The sequence below is a fragment of the Geotrypetes seraphini genome, chromosome 10, assembly GCF_902459505.1.
Source record: "Geotrypetes seraphini chromosome 10, aGeoSer1.1, whole genome shotgun sequence".
In the NCBI taxonomy this organism is placed as follows: Eukaryota; Metazoa; Chordata; class Amphibia; order Gymnophiona; family Dermophiidae; genus Geotrypetes; species Geotrypetes seraphini.
The window spans coordinates 137,552,449-137,569,056 of NC_047093.1; the positions used below are offsets into that span (position 1 = coordinate 137,552,449).

At 38.2% G+C, this 16,608-nt stretch overlaps 1 protein-coding gene across 1 annotated transcript in view; it reads right to left on the reverse strand.

The window, feature by feature from the left end:
• Positions 1-695: 695 nt before the first annotated feature.
• Positions 696-16,608, reverse strand: part of LOC117368653 (vomeronasal type-2 receptor 26-like) — a 33,713-nt gene continuing 17,800 nt past the window's right edge. Inside the window, exons 4-5 of the mRNA XM_033962380.1 lie at positions 10,546-10,672; positions 696-1,591 (exon numbers count right to left, since the gene is read on the reverse strand). Of these exons, the coding sequence (XP_033818271.1) occupies positions 696-1,591; positions 10,546-10,672 (1,023 nt within the window). The remainder of the gene's footprint in view (positions 1,592-10,545; positions 10,673-16,608) is intronic.

Below are 16,608 nucleotides of genomic sequence, written 5' to 3' on the forward strand. Positions count from 1 at the left end.
CTCTTAGCGGTGGGAGGAGTCAACACAGTGTGCATGATAGCTTCGCTGTTGCTATGACATCAGAGGCCTGTTTGAACCAATAGCTCTCTGTTCTTGGCAGTGGGAGGAGTCCATCCAGTGTGCATGATAGCTTCACTGTTGCTATGGCATCAGTGGCATTCCTGATGAATTTCAGTGAACACAGAGACAGATTTAAGTAACACACTTTGAAAGATGCAATGCACATGAGAATCCCCCTCCTCATACTGTAATGTGCTGTGTTCACCATGGAAGGATTTGTAAGGATACAAGCTTTTAACTTGAAAGGAGAGACAAGCAAGAGATGTTTCAATGCTAGAGATGTTGCCTGTCTCTTCTTCGGAGGAACAAATTTTGGACTCCTGCCATGGGGATGAAACTTATAAAAAAATAGTTGGAGTGATATTTAAAGTTCTTTAGCGACCAGTGGTGGCAGTAGCCATATAAGGACTTTAAAAATAAACATTTTACCACAAACTGTATAAAGCTATATTTTGGCATATAAATCAGTATACAACTTCTTGTATCCCTCAATTTATCTACACAGAATCAATGTGGTTCACAGCAAGAGGGTTTACATTTGTGACTTTAAGGTAGAGCTAAGCGAATCTAACATAGATGCTAGGTTGAGATAATAATGATGGGAGGGGGACGAAGTTTTGTAGTGTCATTCAATTTCAGTTTTTTGTTAGGTATTTCCTAATGTTCATATCAGGCCTGAGCAGAATAATATAGCACTTAGGCATAAATATGCAGCCCAGAAGACCAGCGCTGGAGGCCAGAAGAGCAAATATCTCCACTGCCACCATATATTTGTTCTTGGTACTCAGGTACGTTGGGATAAAGGAGATCCAGACGCTGCAGAAGACCAGCATGCTGAAGGTGATGTACTTGGCCTCATTGAAACTGTCGGGTAGATTTCTTGCTAGGAAAGCTATGATGAAGCTGACACCAGACAGAAATCCCAGATAACCCAGAACACAGTAAAATGCAATTACTGACCCTTCATTACATTCAATTAGTATTGTTCCTATTTCTGATCTCATATTGAGATATGGGAATGGGGGAGCAGTGAACAACCAGGCAAGACACAGAATTGTTTGAATAAGGGAACAGGAAAGGACGATAGAGTTAGAGACCCTGGAACCCATCCATTTCCGGAGCTTGCTTCCTGGTTTGGTGGCTTGGAAGGCTGTGACCACAGTGATGGTTTTTGCCAATATGGAAGAGAGAGCAATGGAGAAAGTGATTCCAAAGGTGGTATGTCGGAGGATGCAGGACGCTTCGTTTGGCTGACCGATGAATATCAAGGAGCAGAGGAAGCAGAGCATGAGGGAGATGAGGAGAATATAGCTGAGGTCCCGGTTGTTGGCTCTCACTATGGGAGTGTCTCGGTAGTAAATAAAGATTCCCAAGATGGCAGCAGTGATGAGAAAGAAGAAAATGCTGATGAGAGTCAGAGCTATCCCTAGAGGCTCTTCATAAGACAGGAATATTATCACTTTTGGGATACAGGCATCTCTCTTCTTATTGGGCCATTGGTCCTCTGGACATATTGTACAGGTGTCCATATCTGAGAAGGAAGATTATCATCTCACAATTACTATGAATAATGTTTACTAAAATGCACTGAATAAAAAGGTACACAAAATAGCTTGAGATCTGTAATTGTTACCACTCAGCCAAGATAGAGCATTGTAATTCATAAGCTAACAGCATGGTTGGAAAATGACCATGGTTTGCACATTAAGTTAGTACATACTTTAACTTTCATGGAGCATACCACGAATTACTGAGTCCATGATTCGCAAACCACAAATTCATGGGGGAACACTGTATCTTTGTATTGGCTAAAATTAGTACATCGAATCTCTGTATACACAATAAGACACCGAAACATTTGATGGATAGCATTCTGCCATATGAACCACAGCGCATGTTGTGCTCAGTGACTCACGATGACCTACATATTCCAACAGTGAAACAGCTGCGGCTAGCTGTATCTAGAGCTAGCATATTTTTGTGTGTGGGTCCTCGGGATTGGAATAAGTTTCTGGGATATTTACAACAGCAAATAAATTTAAGTAGTTTTAAGAAAATGTTGAAGAAACACCTCTTCTGTTTGATGAAATATGGGGCTTGATTTATAATTTTTTGATGTGAGGCACTGGTAGCCTCTTTGTAATTTTAGGAGGCTTTACATTATCATTATTATGTTTTATTGATGTTCAATTTGTTGTACTGTATGTGATTCTGTTTCTGTATGTTCTCTATTGTAACCCACCTTGGGAAAGGCGAGGTATAAATAAATAAATACAAATACACATTTGAAATCACAGTGCATATATTTTGATCAGATCTTTGCACTTTAGGTATGTGTGCCAGGTATATTTTCATAAGGATGCTGGGAAAAGTAACTCTTGAAAATATGCTTGCAACCACTACAATGAGTCTGAAAATTGTCCCTTTTAAAATGCTGTCACCTATGTTACAAACATATGAAACTTTATCAGAGGTATTTTGGTTAGAAGTTCAGTTAATAGTTCCTTTAAAATACTTTAGCAAATCAAAAGAGTAAATAGGGAAAAGCACCAGGCCCTGATGGATATCATGCTGAATTTTATCAATTAATGGGAAATAGTATTTTACCACTATTAACTGAATTGTTTAATCTTATTATAGATGGACATGTTATGCCGGATTCTCTGTGTAGAGCCCAGGTGATTGTTTTACCTAAACTGGGGAAAGATCCGACTCTCCTAGAATCTTATAAAGCAATATCATTGATCTGTTTTGAAACAAAATTATTGGCATCAGTAATGGCTAATCGTTTAGCACAAATTTTGACTGATTTATTAGCGTCTCCACAAGTAGGCTTCGTTAGAGGACTTAGGTCTGTGAAAAATATCTGAACCATATTGGCATCATTACAAGAGGTGTATGCTACAGGGACTCCCTCATTACTTATTAGTTTTGATGCAGAAAAGGCATTTGATAAAGTGAGATGGGAGTTTATGTATGTGGTACTGGAAAAATATGGTATAACAGGTCAAATGGGAGATGCTATTAGAGTATTATATGATAGACCTCTGGCTCAGATATGGGTGAATAGAAAGCTTATGGATCATTTTGATATAAGAAGAGGGACTAGACAGGGATGCCCCATCTCCCCATTGTTGTTTGTACTCACATTGGATCCTCTTATACGTGAAATTATTGGAAATCTGGAAATCACTGGGGTACATTTGGAGTTAGAACATTTTAACATTTCAGCATTTACTGATGATTTATTGGTACACCTCACTGATCCGGTCTCCTCACTCCCAATTTTGTTGGAAAGTATATGTGAATATAGGGATTTGGGGGATTTGTTTTGAATAACTCTAAATCAAAATCTATGGCGATATTATACCAGACTAAAGAATCATGGCCAGGATTTTTTCCTTTACGTTGGGCAGGGAATGACTTTAATTATCTAGGTATTCGTTTGCCAGTACATCTGAGTAGACTATATGAATGTAATATTTCTTGCCTTTTGGAGACTACCAAGTGCCGACTAGAAATATAGGCTTCGTTGCCTTTGCCATTGAGTGGGAGAATAGCACTTTATAGGATGATCATATTTCACCTCTGTCCCCCTCTGTTCCCCACTTTGTTTAATATTTATCTTGCTTCCTTGGGAATTTTGTTGCGGATGACATTACTATAGTCATCCCGTTAACTTGTCTGTCACCGGAGTTCATAAATTTTTTAGCGATTATTTTAAGTCAGATTGAACTTTGGACAACTGCTTATAAATTGAAATTAAATGCGGAAAAAACTAATTTTTTTTTAGCAACTCCCAACGATAAGATTAAAGAAACAACAATACACGTGAATGGATTGGACTATAATATAGAACAATCCATAAAAATATTTGGTGTGACTCTGGATAAACATCTCACATTGGAATAACATACGGATTTATTGTTTAAGAAATGTATCTCTGTGCTTTGGAAGCTTCGTACTATTAAGAAGTATTTTGATGAAACTTCCTTTCATTTACTGGTACAGTCTTCTATCTTAAGTATTCTCGATTATTCTAGCATTATATATCTAGGTGCTTACAAGAAAATTTTCAAAAAATTGAGAGTGATTCAGAATACTGCCGTTCGCCTCCTTTTTATTTGAAACTCCATTGGTTGCCGATAGAGTTGAGAATTCTGTTCAAATTTTCCTGTATTTGTTTTAAATCAGTTCCAGGTTTGTTACCAGGTTATCTTGTCTCATTTTTCTTTTGAGTCACGCCAAAAAGACCGCACGTAGAGTGCACTTGTTTTCATATCCCTCATTAAAATCCTGTCATTATAAGAAGTTCCTTGAGAGAACCCTCTCATTTCAAGCCACTAAATTGAATGTATGGCTTGGAAAAATTATGTTAGAGGTCTCTCCCTATCTTGATTTTAGAAAATTGTTAAAGAATCAACTCTTTGATAGGCTGGTATCTTAATGCATTCTGCTTCATTTTTTCAATCAAGTTCCTTATATTCAACTTGATGTATTTTATCTGTTCTAATTATTACTTCTTTCCCTGCCATGCCGGTATTTTCTGCATTATAAATGTTTCCTGTCTTTATCTGTTTTTAAGTCCATTATTCTAATTTGTATTTTATCTATATCCCATGTATTAGCTCACCTTGTTGTGAACTGTCTAGAACTTTTTCGGTATGGCGGTATATAAGAATAAAATTATTATTATTATTATATACTCTCTAACAGTTACCAGTGTGGATTAAGAAGAAAAATCATGTTGCTTTGGCTTCTGCTTTACGAAGTTTTTTTGGGAAAGGGAAGAAACCTAAGTTGAGGTTGGACTATATGATAGGGAGTTGGAAAAGGGGGGAGGATGGGGTGTTCCCAATATTTATTTGTATAATTTGGCTTGTGGCCTTCGACATCTTCGAGATTGGTTTTTAGGAACTTCGGAATATACATGGTGTGAGATGGAACAATCTCTTTTTTGGCCTTTAAACCTTCATTTTCTTTTACAAACACCTCTTTGTAATTTACCCATTGCTTATAGGGATCATCCGATATTGAAATACGGTATATGCAGATGATATGGACTGCTTTGATGAAGGTTTGGAAAATTAAGGGAACACATACTGACTCTCTTCTAATAGTGGGAAATTCAACCTTTCATCCTGGTATGGATCAGGGTCCTATTCATAGATGGGCAGATTCTTTGATGGAACATATATTTTCCTTTGTGGAAGAGGAAAACAATATACTTTCATTTGAATAATTATTGACTAATATGGGAGTGAGATCCACAAACATATATGCTTATGTGCAAAAGAAGGTTTGACATTGAGAGTGAGATATAGATTGGGAATTTTGTTTGAACAAATGGAAGCTCTACCCTCAATTTCCTACTTTGAAAAGACCCTTGATTCTGTATACGTACATATGAGCTATAAAGGGATAGCAGATAAGTGGACTGAGGAATTGGGAATGGAAATTAGTGAGGTAATAATAGAAAAGGCTCTTCAATTAGGCATTTCTTCAATTTCTAGCACTTATTATAGAAAGTCCATTTCAAATGGTTATGAGAGCTTATGCTACTCCTGAAAACTGCACTAGAAACTGTAGAAAAATGGATGATGAACCATAAGCTGAAACTGAATGCGGATAAAACCAAATTCCTACTACTAAAGAAGGACCAAAAACCATCCCAAACAGAACTCGAAGTAAACGCAATCAAATATCCAATCCAGAGCACCCTCAAAATCCTGGGAGTGCACTTAGACAGATGCTGCACAATGCAGACACAAATCCACAAAATCATACAAAAAGCATTCTACACCATGCGAAACCTAAGAAAAATAAGAAAATTCTTCATCAAAGAGCACTACAAGATCATTGTACAATCCCTTATACTTAGTATCTTAGATTACTGCAATAGCCTCTACCTACCATGCCCAAACAACATGATAAAACAACTACAGACCGTTCAGAACACAGCCATCAGACTCATCTACTCACTTAGCAAATTTGACCACATTACTGCTGCCTATGTTGACTCTCACTGGCTACCAATCAAAGCAAGAGCTCAATTCAAATTCTACTGTCTTCTATTTAAAGTAATATGAATAGGATGTCATGAAAAGTCAGTGCTGCTATAGTTCCAATTAAGGGAGTTTCAAATCGCTGGAGGAAAAAGCCTCAGATAGGAACCCTTCCACCACCACAATGGTGGTCCAAGGTGGTCGGCTTTAAGGCTTTAAGTTCACTATTGTTGGGAGCTGGTCTGGAGGTTTTTTGCCAGTGAGGTGTTCGCCCGACCACCTTGGACCACCATTGTGGTGGTGGAAGGGTTCCTATCTGAGGCTTTTTCCTCCAGCGATTTGAAACTCCCTTAATTGGAACTATAGCAGCACTGACTTTTCATGACATCCTATTCATATATTCATATTTCTAGTGAAAGTGTTTGCTATAATATTATTGATTTTTCACTTTTCCGGGTTTTTTTGCTTTCTATTTAAAGTAACCCATGGTACTGCCCCCAGTTACCTAAACAACCGCCTATACCGCTACAGCACACCCAGAACAAGGAGAACTCAGAACCTTTTCACCTTCCCCCCTCACAATGGCACCCGACGCAAGAAACTGTACGACAACCTTCTAGCGACACAGGCAGCGAAAATTGACCCTGCCATCACCAACTGATGAGCAAAACAACAGACATTAAAGTGTTTAGAAAAGAAATCGAAACAATTCTATTCAAAAAACACTTCCCTACTTACTAATCTCCTCCCTACTCGCACAGGCTCTCTCCCCCATGTTAACACATTAGTTAACTCCTAGAACCATACCTACCAATATATATTCAGAAGCCTAAATAAACTCCCTCCATCAGTATCCAATAAATTTCTTTCTTCAATGTTAGATTTTTTTTTTTTTTGTTACTCGAATATATTATCCTCCACTGTATTCTGCAATTTAAGCGAATCCTTGCTATATAACTCTCTCGAAAAAATCCAGATACCTTCTACTTGTAACTCTCTACTGGATATTGAATGGGGGATTAGATGGGTGTGGGGGGTTGACAGGGTGAGATATGGATTGATTATTATTATTGAAAATTGGTTGAGCTTACTATTTATATTTATTTTGCTATTCTTTTTGTATTGTTAATTTGTATGTTTGCTCAATAAAAAAAAAATGATTTAAATAAAACTGCTATCATCTATACAGCATTATCGTGGAACTGCTGGCACCTGACTTCTCATGTCTGAGCTGACCAGCCCTCAAATGTTGACTTTCCACTTTATGGGCTCCTTTTACTAAGCTGCACTAGCGGTTTTAGGGCGCGCTAGACGGCTAACGCTCCATTGAGCTGGCGTTAGTTTTCTGCGTAGCACGGAGGGTTAGCGCGCGCTAATCTGTAGCATGCGCTGAAAACACTACCGCAGCTTGGGGGTCCTTTTATCAAGGCGCGGTAGGGGTTTAACGCACGGAATACCGCCTGCCGCGCTAGACACTAACGCTCCATTGAGCTGGCGTTAGTTTTTCTGCGTAGCGCGGGGGGTTAGCGCGCGCTAATCTGTAGCATGCGCTGAAAACACTACCGCAGCTTGGGGGTCCTTTTATCAAGGCGCGGTAGGGGTTTAACGCACGGAATACCGCCTGCCACGCTAGTCGCTAACGCCTCCATTGACGAGGCGTTAGTATTTTGGCTTGCTGCGGGGGTTAGCACATGATGAAATGTCCGACGCGCTAACTCCCATAGCGCGCCTTGATAAAAGGAGCCTTTTGTCTTTGATCATTGATAAGAGTTCTGACAGGTTGATTGGGAGGCAGGGGAAGGAGGAAACTGGAAAAGACCTGAGAAACTAAGGTGAGCATGGTAATATCTTAATGAAATAAAAAAAAATGCTTGAGTACCTGAATTCTGAGCTCCCCTGGGAGAACAGTATAGGAAATTAAAGGAATGAAAGTGGAAAGGGTTTGAGTTTACTTGACTCTCTTCTGAACAATTAGGACCCATCCAAGATCTTTTCAAAGTATGGAATGAAGATGGGGAATTTTTGTCCTAATTTGATGGAGAGATTATTCATAATGTTTGGCTTTTATGCATGTGTTTTTGTAAACCATTTAGGAGTGTGTGGGGTGGGAATAAATACTTAAAATTAGAGACCTGATCAAATTTTTAAAAAATAATTTTGGTTATGATGGGGCCCCCCCTATTCTTAATTTCCTTGTTGATAGGGTTGCGACATTCGTTGTGTTTCGAAGTGTCTCAGCCTTGTCCTAGGCTGAGAGGTCTGGTCTTTTCTGATAATTCTGAAAAGAAATAAAAACACTACTGTTCAAAAAATATCTCCCATCAATCTAAATCGCCATCTAATGAGTTCCCAACCAATTCCTTTGGGAATAGAATCTCTTTATCCAACCCAAACTAAACACCCCTACTGTCCATATCATCAACATTAATTAACCAACATCATGCAATCATCAAAACAATAAATACACCTCCACTTATAGGCATATGATGCTACTCTCCATCCGAAGAAACTTGACTCATCTCATGTAACATCTTTTGTAATCTAGAATATATTGTAATTCTTATTCTCCACCAGTTATAAATTGACTCAGTTGCTATGTAACATCTCCTGTGATATTGAATGTACTGTAATTCCTCACTATTACCTGTAATTAACACTTCTCCTGTAATGTAATTCTACGGGAAATGCCCAGATATCTTCCTTATTGTAATCCGTGGCTATGTTATATCTGCTGCGATGTTGAATGTATTGTAACTCTTCACTGTTACTTGTAATCTACTCTTCTCCTGTAATGTAATTCTACAGGAAATGCCCAGATATCTTCCTTATTGTAATCCGTGGCTATGTTATATCTGCTGCGATGTTGAATGTATTGTAACTCTTCACTGTTACTTGTAATCTACTCTTCTCCTGTAATGTAATTCTACGGGAAATGCCCAGATATCTTCCTTATTGTAATCCGTGGCTATGTTATATCTGCTGCGATGTTGAATGTATTGTAACTCTTCACTGTTACTTGTAATCTACTCTTCTCCTGTAATGTAATTCTACGGGAAATGCCCAGATATCTTCCTTATTGTAATCCGTGGCTATGTTATATCTGCTGCGATGTTGAATGTATTGTAACTCTTCACTGTTACTTGTAATCTACTCTTCTCCTGTAATGTAATTCTACGGGAAATGCCCAGATATCTTCCTTATTGTAATCCGTGGCTATGTTATATCTGCTGCGATGTTGAATGTATTGTAACTCTTCACTGTTACTTGTAATCTACTCTTCTCCTGTAATGTAATTCTACGGGAAATGCCCAGATATCTTCCTTATTGTAATCCGTGGCTATGTTATATCTGCTGTGATGTTGAATGTATTGTAACTCTTCACTGTTACTTGTAATCTACTCTCCTCCTGTAATGTAATTCTACTGGAAATGTCCAGATATCATCTTTATTGTGATCCGCCTAGAACCGCAAGGCACAGGCGGAATAGAAATCCCTAATGTAATGTAATGTAATAATATTTTGTCTCAAAAGAGACAGAGAGCACTTTCTGAGCCATCGTCATGTCTGCTTGGCCAGCTGACTGGGGCATTTTCCCTTATTTTGCAAAGGAAAAAAAAAAAGTGCATCCAGTTTGTGGAATAATCAATTACAGTGGTGCCTCACACAACGAACTTAATTCGTTCCAGGAGCAAGTTTGTTATGCGAAAAGTTCGTTATGTGAAACGCGTTTTCCCATAACAATACATGTTAAAAAAAATAATTCGTTCTGCAGCATAAAATATGCTAAGATGACATAAAAAAAGATAAATTTGTCAAAATGGTGAAAATGGTGGTCTTGCTGAGGCCAAACTCTTTGACGAGGTCACACTGTTTTACCCCACATTCACTCCTTCTAATTATTTCCCGTTTCATTTCAACAGAAATCACCTTCCTGCTTTTTTTAGAAGCCATGATCTATAAAAAATATTGAGTTTATCTTAAAAGGACGACTGTATACAATGAGAGAGGGCAGAGTCTCAGCGGCAAAAACTGGGACTTAACTTTTCTTTTTTTTTTTTTTCTAGCATCGGGGAAGCGGCGAGAGTAGCTCCGCCCCCCCAACGCATCAGCAGTAGGCGCCGGGCCCCTCCATAAAAGGAGGCGAGCCGATGGTCCGCCACTGCACAGGGAGCCAGGCGAAGGGCTGTGAGAGAGGGCAGTTAAGCGCAGTGACTAACGACTGCCTGCAGTGCCTGCGCGGAAGGATGCAATACATCGGCAGCTCGGGCGACTTCGTTGTGTGAAACTAAGTTCGTTGTGTGAAACGAAGTTCGTTGTGTGAATCAAGACATGAAGTTCGTTGTGTGCAGCGTTCGTTGTGCGAGGCACCACTGTACACTTCCTGAAGATTTTCTCCACTGCATAATTTCACAGTTGCGAGAACTAGAATGAATAAATCTATATCTATATGCAGCCCCACATGTTCCATGATTTTACCCACCAGTTTGGTTGGAGACCTCTCCCTCTGCACACGGAATACAGTCATAACAGCAGATGGGCTTTCCTTCCTTGGTTAATTTCCTGTAACCAGGACGACATCTTAGGCTGCATCTGGACTGCGGAGGGGTCTGTGGATTGAGAAAACAAGTTATGAAACTTCATTAGACACTGGACTAAAGTTACCATATTTTGCAAAGTAAAATCCAGATGCATGGCCCCCACCCTGTTTCAGCTCCAGGAAAGACTAAAAAGGTTAGGGCTCTTCAGCTTGGAAAAAAAGAGGGCTGAGGGGAGATGAATGAAGTTTACAAAATCCTGAGTAGAGTAGAAAGGGTACAAGGGGTTTTTCACTCTGTCAAAAACTTACAAAGACTCATCTACAATCGCCACAATATTTGTTTTTCTTTTCTTTGCTTTAAGATAATTAGCCCGTTTTATTTGAGTTTCCATAAAACAAAGCTATATGTAATGTAATGTAATGTAATTTATTTCTTATATACCGCTACATCCGTTAGGTTCTAAGCGGTTTACAGAAAATATACATTAAGATTAAAAATAAGAAAGGTACTTGAAAAATTCCCTTACTGTCCCGAAGGCTCACAATCTAACTAAAGTACCTGGAGGGTAATAGAGAAGTGAAAAGTAGAGATAGAGGAAAAATAAAATAAAAATAAACATTTTAACAAGACAGCATTGATCTAGATACTATGGAAGGTAGAAGAGAGGAGAGAAAGGAATAGATGTTGAACAGTAGAATTCTGTAGAAATTTAAATGATAGAAATAGAACAAAACAAAGACAAAAGGCAAAACAATAGATAAGATTAAAGATAGATCATAAGCTGGAAACCAACTCCTTCTTGGCCAATTGAGAAGAAATCTCATTATATCTACTACTCATAAAGCAGACACAACTTTATTTGACACACGATGTCCAAAAAGGAACAAAAATGAAGTACGAAATGATGGATATTTTTCTCATCAAATCCTTCCAATTTGCTATTTTAAAAATCCTGCGTTCTAAATGGATATCTATTCTGTTCACCTACAGTTCATCTAAGTCTCAACAGGGCATGGTAGAGGCATGGTGTAAGTGGGACTAGGGCAGGCTTATTTCATGGACATCTTTCTTCCATAATCAAATAAGAATATGTCCAGGGCACAATTTGGACATGTGGGGCTAGACCTGTTTTTAAAAATGAATAAGTGAAACGTTCCCAAACTGAACAGATGACTGCTGGAAGTTTGTAAGCATGACACCCTCTATACTCCCCCAGGGGTCATTAATCCCCTCCCACCCCCTAATGTTGTGAATAGGTTACATAGGCTTCCTATAGAGGCCAGAGTAACCTTTAAATTTGGTTCTATTAGTTTTAAAATGATAAATGGTTTACTTCAAGAGCACCTTGTCAATCAATTTTTATTTATTTAAGACGTCCAATCTCATTTCTTTGATTTTCCTTCAGTAAAAGGTATTACTTATAAAAGTTACTTTCTTCAGCTGATTTCCTATTAATCCACTAAATGGGAGGATTATTTAGGGCCTTTAATAATTAATTCAAATGCCTATATAAGATTGATTATTTGCTCTTTATGTTCATATTTTCTTAACTTGTAGGCTGCATTGAAATGTAAGGTACTTGTGGGTTATAAATAAAATTTTATGTTTTATGTCTTATTATGCTAACGGTGCTGCTGATGGGGTGGAATCTGTAGCAGCCATGGATCTCCAAAATTTAAGTATCAAAGTCCCAGCTTCAAGATTACAATTCCAGCATCTACTAGACTTTGAACGATATAATTTCTGTAAACGAACCGGGGTCCAAAATGCTCTATGTAATAAGAAAAACCAAGTTTGTCTCATAGATGCAGACACTGGACATCCTCCAGGTCCAAATTCGTAGCCATTGAGACACAGTAATCTGATGCTTTATCTCAATGCACCAAATGTCATGAAGACCAGTCTTTGGTTTCTTATTCAAAAATCCAGATATTAATTTATACCACTGAGCGGCCTGGTGTCCCAGGAGGTCCACCTGAAAACATAAGACCGGCAAACTATACAGATTTTTATGATTTTTCCAATCAGGGAACCCCTCCTGAATGGCCTGCTTCAACTGCATCCATCTATAATTTTGGGATTTAGCAAGACCAAATGTATGTTGCAGTCGTGAAAAGTCAAGCAGTTTACCATCTGACATTACCTCATCCAAAGTATGTATGCCTGCCTTCATCCAATGCTTCCAAATAACCTTAAACCCATCAATTTTAATCTTGGAGTTCAGCCAAAGGGAATGACAAGTGGATTTATGTACCGGAATGGGTGTTAAATTATTGACACACTTTAATGTCTTCCAAGTGTCCATCAAAATTCTATTGTCCTTATACAACCTAGGTAACTTGATACTCAAAACGTGACACAATGAAGCTGTCATTCCAACCACAACTAATCAGGAAGAGTTTCCATGAGCTCAGGGAAGATCCAGAACATACTCTAATGCATTATATAGGCTTGATGATACCTATAAAAGTTTGGAAAATTTACCCCTCCCTCCACAATTGGTTTTTGTAAAGATACTAAAGCAATTCTCGCAGCTTTCCCCAGCCAAATAAACTTATCCCCATTTGGTAACAGACTACAGGCAAAATCATCATCTTTGAACTCTCCCCCACCAAGACAGATGTAAGGGGTTCCATTGCTCACACATTTCTGTGACCTTCAGCAATAAGGATTTTTCATTTACTTTCATCGTTTCTTCCAATGTACTTTTTATCCAAATACCTAAATATTTTATACCCTCTTCCTTCCAAAGAAAAGGGAACGTATCAAATAATCCTTTTGGGCAATATACATTTAATGGAAGTACCTCTGATTTACTCCAATTTATTTTGTAACCTGAAAATTTCCTAAATCTGCCAATCAGATCTAGCAAATGTGGAATGGTAGATTCAGGATTCCTCAAATGAAGCAAAATATCATCTGCATACGCAGAGATTTTATATTCCCGACCTGCATAAGGAATACCCTATATCTCCTTTGCCTGTTGAATAGCCAAAAGCAGGGGTTCCAAAATCAAACAGTAAAGGAGATTACAGACACCCTTGCCTAACTCCTCTCTCCAGACTTAAACTTCTGAAAAAGTATTATTAATATATAATCTGGCAGAAGGGGAACTATACAAGGTTTGAATCATTTGTACAAAACCGGAACCAATACCAAACCAATCAATTGTTTGATACATAAAGGTCCATTCTACACAATCAAAGGCCTTCTCTGCATCCAAGGATACAGAGAAGGCCGGATCATCCATGGCTTTTGTTAAATTTAACATATGAAAAGCCAATCTGGTGTTATTTGATGAATGTCTTTGAGCAACAAAACCTGTTTGGTGCATACCAATGATATAAGGGAGAGCCTTGGCCAAGCATAAAGCCAACAACTTAGCCAAAAGTTTGCCATCTACATTAATCAAAGAAATAGGCCTGTAATTTGAAACCAACGTAGGATCTTTATTTGGCTTCGGCAAAACTATAAAGATTCTGCCATAGTACCTGTAATGTAACCTCTAATCAATTGAACCTGATATAAATTTAAAAGATGGGGTAAGAGTACAATTTGGAATGATTTATAAAACTCTACAGTAAATTTATCACCACCTGGAGCAGATCCAGCTCTAAGGGACTTCGACGCTGTTTGAAGTTTGAGACTTCTCTTTATATGCTCAGGAATTTTTGGTCCTTTGATTAATTTTAAAAACTCTAAACTCTCAAGTTCCTTGTTTGAATAAAGCTCAGAAGAATATAAGGCTTTATAAAAGTTCAAAAATTGTTTTAAAATATCTCCAATTTGAGAATGAGTTTCACCCTTCTCGTCTTTAACTGCCACAATCTTTACTTTACTTTTCTTTTTCTTGCTATAAGATAGTTAGCCAATAATCTTCCCGCTTTATTCGAGGTTCCATAGTACAGAGCCTGTTGATAAAACAAACCTTTCCTTGCCATTTGAGAGGAAATCTCATTGTATTTATATTTTGCTTTTAAGAGGGCCTGTAAAGTAGCTTGTTCCCATTTTAAGGCCAATTTTGACTCCAAATCCTTAATAATTTGTTCCAAATTAGCATATTCCATTTTAAGTTGTCTTCTAACATGTGCCGAATATGAAATAGAAACATAGAATATGACAGCAGAAAAGGGCCGACGGTCCAACAAGTCTGCCCAATCATGATCCCTTCCACCCTCGAGAAACTATCCTCTGTCATACCTCTGTAGCGACCCCACATGTTTGTCCCATCGTCTCTTGAAATCGAGCATGCTAGTAGCCTCGACTACCTGACGTGGAAGACCATTCCATCTATCAATCACCCTCTCGTTAAAGAAATAGCTTTGAAAGCGTCCCATAATATTTCTAAAGCGATTTCCTCTGCAAATATTCATTCATTTTTAGCTGAAATTCTGCAAGAAAGTTTGAATTTGCAAGCAATGTATTATTGAATTTCCATACAGGTCTATTAGAATCGTGTTCTCTTAAATTAAATTCGATCCAAACTCCAGCATGATCTGATAAAATGATTGGATCTATGCTGGCTGTTGTAATCTGCTGAGTTAATTGATCTGAAATAAAAATATAATCTATCCTTGAAAATGATTTCTGTACAAGAGAAGCTCTCATTCCTACTTCGTTTCCCCCCCAGTTAGAGGTTGTAAACTGAAAAAACACCATGAACACCTTCTTTCACATCAAGCAGCATTGTGGGGTAAAGACCTAGATCAACTGCTTTCGCCCACTACTTATGAGGAATTCAGAAAACGTCTAAAGACTCAACTGTTCCTAAAGTATCTAGACAACTGACCCACTCATCTTCTTTCTCCTCCATAGTGATTCCTCTGTCCTATTAATCTCTTTCTCCTCAACAACGCATTTCTGGTCCTATTAACAATAGTGATTTACAATAGTGATACAATAGTGATTTACAATAGTGACACCATGAACACCTTCTTTCACATCAAGCAGCATTGTGGGGTAAAGACCTAGATCAACTGCTTTCGCCCACTACTTATGAGGAATTCAGAAAACGTCTAAAGACTCAACTGTTCCTAAAGTATCTAGACAACTGACCCACTCATCTTCTTTCTCCTCCATAGTGTTTCCTCTGTCCTATTAATCTCTTTCTCTTCAACAACGAATTTCCGGTCCTATTAACTCTCCTCTTCTACCCTCTTAAATTCAATCAATTTGTACCTCGCTTAATCTATTGTAAACCGCATAGAACTTAACGGTATTGCGGTATATAAACTGTTATTATTATTATTATGTCACAATACCAGCTCTGGTTACCAGAGATTGAAGCTCTTTACACTATTTTTCTATACTGTTCTCTCAGGGGAGCTCAGAATGGTTTACATGAATTTATTCACGTACTTGAGTATTTCTCCCTGTCTGTCTTAGCAGGCTCACAATCTTTCTAAATGGGGGAAATTAAATGACTTGCTCAGGGTCACCAGGAGCAGTGTGGGTTTGAACTCATGACCTCAGGGTGCTGAGGCTGTAGCTTTAACCACTGCACCACTCTAGAAATCAAAATGTAGTAAAAGTGAGCCAAGTATAGGACAATCAAGCCATTGTGACATCACTGAGGAGGTTGGCTCTTATTGGTGGAATGAGGCATTATGATATCACCATGAACACCTTCTTTCACATCAAGCAGACCTAGATCAACTGCTTTCGCCCACTACTTATGAGGAATTCAGAAAACGTCTAAAGACTCAACTGTTCCTAAAGTATCTAGACAAATGACCCACTCATCTTCTTTCTCCTCCATAGTGTTTCCTCTGTCCTATTAATCTCTTTCTCCTCAACAATGCATTTCCGGTCCTATTAACTCTCCTCTTCCCTCCTCTTAAATTCAATCAATTTGTACCTCGCTTAATCTATTGTAAACCGCATAGAACTTAACGGTATTGCGGAATATGAGCTGTTATTATTATTATTATTATTACATGGAAGCAGAAAGAAAATTCTCGAGCATTAAAATGAAGAATCTGCCATATATCCTTCAAACCACAGGT